We start from the raw sequence: 3921 nt of genomic DNA on the forward strand, positions 1-3921 counted from the left end.
AAGTGGGATGCCCCAAGAGGTGACATCGTGGGGGACGCGGTAGCCGGTCCCGTGGTCGCCGGCCCCGCGGCTCTCGGGAAGGCCCTTGCGGGAGCAGTCTGTGTAGTAGCGGACGAAGCGGGTGCGCTTCACCAGGAGGTGGAGGATGAAGCACGTCAGCTCCATGCCGATGGAGATGAAGAAGAAGATGACGGTGTTCTCCTTCTCGTCTGACAGCAGCAGCTTGGTGAAGATGCGGCTGAGCGAGATGATGACCCCAGCGGTGCCTGTTGGCATGGGAGAGCTGTCAGCACAGAGTCTTGCTGAGTCTGGGGGCTCAGCAATTCCCATCATCCGCCCCAGTGCATGCATGTGATGCTTCCCAGTATGGAGGAGCTACCAGTGTTGATTCTGGGGTGATGGAGCTGGCTCCTGGCAGTGCTCCCAGCCTCAGCTTGGCGTGGCAGCGCAGGGATTGAGAAACCATTAAATACCCCAGATTGCTGGGGAGCACCACGGGGTGTCCCTGATCTGCTGTCAACCCAGCTGGGCTGTGCTGGGGACAGCAGGAACCCAGACGTGAGTCACTAGGTCCCTAGGAGAAGGTGGAGGAGGGTTGCCCTGAGCAAGCCCATGTGGTGGGATGTGCATGTGGACAGCAGACACAGGTACTTACTCTCTCCTGTCATCACTCCCTGCGTGTAGCGCTTGGGCAGCAGCCCCGTGTAGCCGTAGAAGCTGGATTGCTGCACTTCAGGAGAGATGCACCGAGGGGAGAAGGAGGAATTATTGCTGCAGCCAAAACACTGGGAAGGGGGAAGAAACCCCAGGGAGAGGCCATGTGCTATGCCAATCAGGAGCTGCATCCTTCCCAAAGCCTACTTGTCCCAAAAGCCAGAGGGCTTTGTTCCCTCTCTGGTTGCCCCACCACATCTGTTTCCACCAAGAGTGTCCACCAGGTGGTGGGGCTTGGGAAGCCACCATGGTGGTCCAGGTCAGTGGTGTCAGCAAGTAACGCACAGTTTGGTGCTGGTGCCCTCAGCCAGCCCTGTGGTGCCTGGACAGAGCTGGAAGGGATGGAGCAAGGACGTGCAGGTTAGCTTATAGGGATCAGAGCGAGAGGTTGTCCCTGGAGACCACAGCTCGGGGGATAGGGCTGGTTCCAACTCCTACCTGAAGGGCTGTGCTTGCCCAAGAGCCATCCCACATACCTGTGCAGCCAAAGGCCACCACCCCGACAGCGACCAGGTTGATGGCATAGGCTTGCCTGCGGCTGAAGAGCTCCAGCCAGACGTCACAGATGCTGACAAAGAGCAGGGGCCCCAGGGCAAAGAGATAGCCTGTGGGTGGGAGACACAGGTGGGTGGCACTGGGACAGCATGGGGACAGCACTGCTGAGGGGTGCAGGGACCCCCACTCACCCACGGAGATCCGGGTGTGCAAGCTCAGCAGCTCCACCAGTGCATTGTTGAGGATCACAGCCACCAAGGCCACCAGGATGTAGGTGAGGCTCATGTCGAAGACGATGGAGGTCCCTGCAGAGAGGCGAGTGACAGGGGTGAGAGGGGTCTGGTTCCCCTGGCTGTGGGCTGAGTTTTACCCAGGTTTGGGGTGGCAGGGAAGTGCTGCAGCTGCTGGAGTCCTACCTGGGTATTTATGGTGCAGGTAATCCACATCAGTGATAAAGCTGTTGTAGGGCAGGAGAAATCCCACCCCAGCCAGCAGCATGGCAAAATAAATCCCATGGTATCGATCCTGGGGCGCAGGATCCTCAGAAACTGCCCCAAAAGGCAAAGGAAAGAGAAAAAGACATGACAGTGGCACTGCTGCACCCTTGGGACCTGCATCAGACCACAGTCTTGGGGTGATGAAAGGTGCTTGCACAGCCCAGTGCCTGCTGGATCTCACAAATAAACAGTCCCAGCCCTGAGAAACAGCTTCCTGAAATAACAGCATTTCAACGAGAGACCCAGGAGGCAGGAAAACACCTTGGGCTTCAGGAGCTGATGACTTTTAATTGCAGCTGAATAAGCTGAGAGCTAGGCAGTGCAGGTAATAGCCCAAGTCAAGGAGGTTCTGGGGGTGGACAGAGCTGCTTCAGGATGTGGAGCAGGGCTGGGGTGAATCTCAGGAGCATCCCTGAGTCCTGCAAAGGGTGAAGCTGCAGGCTAGGGGTGAGCCAGGCAGGAGAACCAGAGCACAAACCCGCAACTCCTTGCCAGCCTGCAGAGCCCATTGCCACAGGATGTGCTGGTGGCTCACACGGGTACAAACAGGGATAAAAAAAGCCTTTGGGCAATTTTGTGGTATTTCAGGCCATTTGTGTCTATTAAAGCCATCCCAGGAAGCTCCTAAATGGGTGGAAAACCAGCAGGGAACCCAGCTCCTAGCTGTGGGTCAGGTTGGGTCAGGCTGTGCCTGCCCTCACCTGGCTCCATAAAGGTGAGGACGCCCTTGGCCTGGCTGCCCCGCTGCAGCTCGTCCTCCTCCAGCTGGTAGCTGTCGAAACTGAAGCTCATCACCACGTTGCCCTCGGGCGTCCCTGCCGGGCTCAGCTCCTTGAAGCGCTCAGCTCCCACCGAGCCCATCCTGGCTGACCTGGGAGGGAGGGAGAGTGGTGAGACCCCCGGGGCACACAGATGGGTCCTGGTTCCTGTGTCCCCCTGGAGATCATTCCCTGGGTGATGCCAGGGGTCTGCAAGGGATGATGGCATGTGGTGGCCCTGAGCTCTTGGCAACTCACCGTATCACAGCAGCTCCTGTGGGTTTTTTCCACTTGGAAAGATGATTTCCACAAGGAAAGCAGGATCCCTCGACCCACTGGGCAGGAGTTTGGATTTGGGGTGGTGAGCAGTGCTTGTGGGAGATCCACAGGAGCCACTCCTGAGGCACAGTGTTCACCCCAGCCTGGCTCAGCTCCTCACTGGGATGCTACCAAAGACAAACACTGCTGCGATTTCCAAAAGCAATTAGAGAAATTAATGGATGAAAACCACTCACGGAGGGAGGCTGCAGGGAAGATCCCAGCTGCCTCGGGAAGCCCTTGCTCTCTGCAGGCAGCACACACTGGCTCTGATTTATGCCCTTTTCAGCATCTCTGATGCCTGGGGCAGGGGCAGAGCCACTGGCCTGGGCAGACACACTTCTGCAGCCTTTCAGAGAGAGGATGGGATGCAACGGTGCATCTGCTTCTTCCAGGGACTACAGCACAGCACAGAGCTTCTCAAAGAGCTGCCAGAGAGAACCCCCAGCATCATGCCTAGACTGCACAGAATGCATCACAAAATGAGCTCCCCAAATGCCTGATATCTCCAGTGACCCCACCAGAGCTACCCAAAACAGGGCTCATCCCTCTGGGACCCCAGGGAGCAGCTCAGGGGCTGCTCTGAATTCTTGGCACCAGTTGCTAGATGCCAGTCTGTCCCCAACTCACTGCCCGTAGACTCCCCAGGCATCTGGGGGGAGGTAGCAAAAAAATTTCTCCTCCAAGGCAGCAGTTGAGGCAGGCAGGGGAGGAAAAATCAGTGACAGTGATTTCTTTGGTCTCCCTGCCAGATACGGCGTTTGCAGGAGCAGAGAGGTTTTCCATCATCTCCCCAGCTGCCAGGATGGGTCAGATGCTGGGGTACCCTAGGGTGGGGGCACACGTGGTGCCCACAGACCCTGTGAGTGAATTCCTGGGGCATAAAATGCATCTCTCCCTGCAGGTACCAGTGGCACAGGGCAGCACTGCCACAACCCCCATGGCACTGGTGGGGGCCACTGGGCTGGGGTCCCCATGCTGCACCACGCCAGGGTGGACCCCAAGACTCCCATCCCAGAGCCCTGTGTGCAGAACAACCCAACAATTCGGCTATCCCCTTCACCCAGCACCCTCCTGTGCCTGTGCCACCCCAGGCAATAAAACCCAGTGAGAAGCATCTCCAGCGATGCCTGTTGCAG

The 3921-nt window shown here is 57.8% G+C and overlaps 1 protein-coding gene across 2 annotated transcripts in view; it reads right to left on the reverse strand.

Moving 5' to 3' along the window:
• SLC29A4 (solute carrier family 29 (equilibrative nucleoside transporter), member 4) overlaps nucleotides 1–2567 on the reverse strand; it is a 4720-nt gene extending 2153 nt beyond the window's left edge. Inside the window, exons 1-6 of one of the 2 annotated variants that reach the window (XM_009074452.1) lie at nucleotides 2408–2567; nucleotides 1626–1757; nucleotides 1401–1514; nucleotides 1191–1282; nucleotides 656–725; nucleotides 10–266 (exon numbers count right to left, since the gene is read on the reverse strand). In XM_009074452.1, coding sequence (XP_009072700.1) covers nucleotides 10–266; nucleotides 656–725; nucleotides 1191–1282; nucleotides 1401–1514; nucleotides 1626–1757; nucleotides 2408–2567 — 825 coding nt within the window. Of the gene's footprint in view, nucleotides 1–9; nucleotides 267–655; nucleotides 731–1190; nucleotides 1320–1400; nucleotides 1515–1625; nucleotides 1758–2407 lie in introns of both variants that reach the window. The other variant, XM_009074445.1, reaches the window with a different exon arrangement.
• Between the last annotated feature and the right edge of the window lie 1354 nt (nucleotides 2568–3921).

This window comes from Acanthisitta chloris, unplaced genomic scaffold (assembly GCF_000695815.1).
Source record: "Acanthisitta chloris isolate BGI_N310 unplaced genomic scaffold, ASM69581v1 scaffold37240, whole genome shotgun sequence".
Classification (NCBI taxonomy): Eukaryota; Metazoa; Chordata; class Aves; order Passeriformes; family Acanthisittidae; genus Acanthisitta; species Acanthisitta chloris.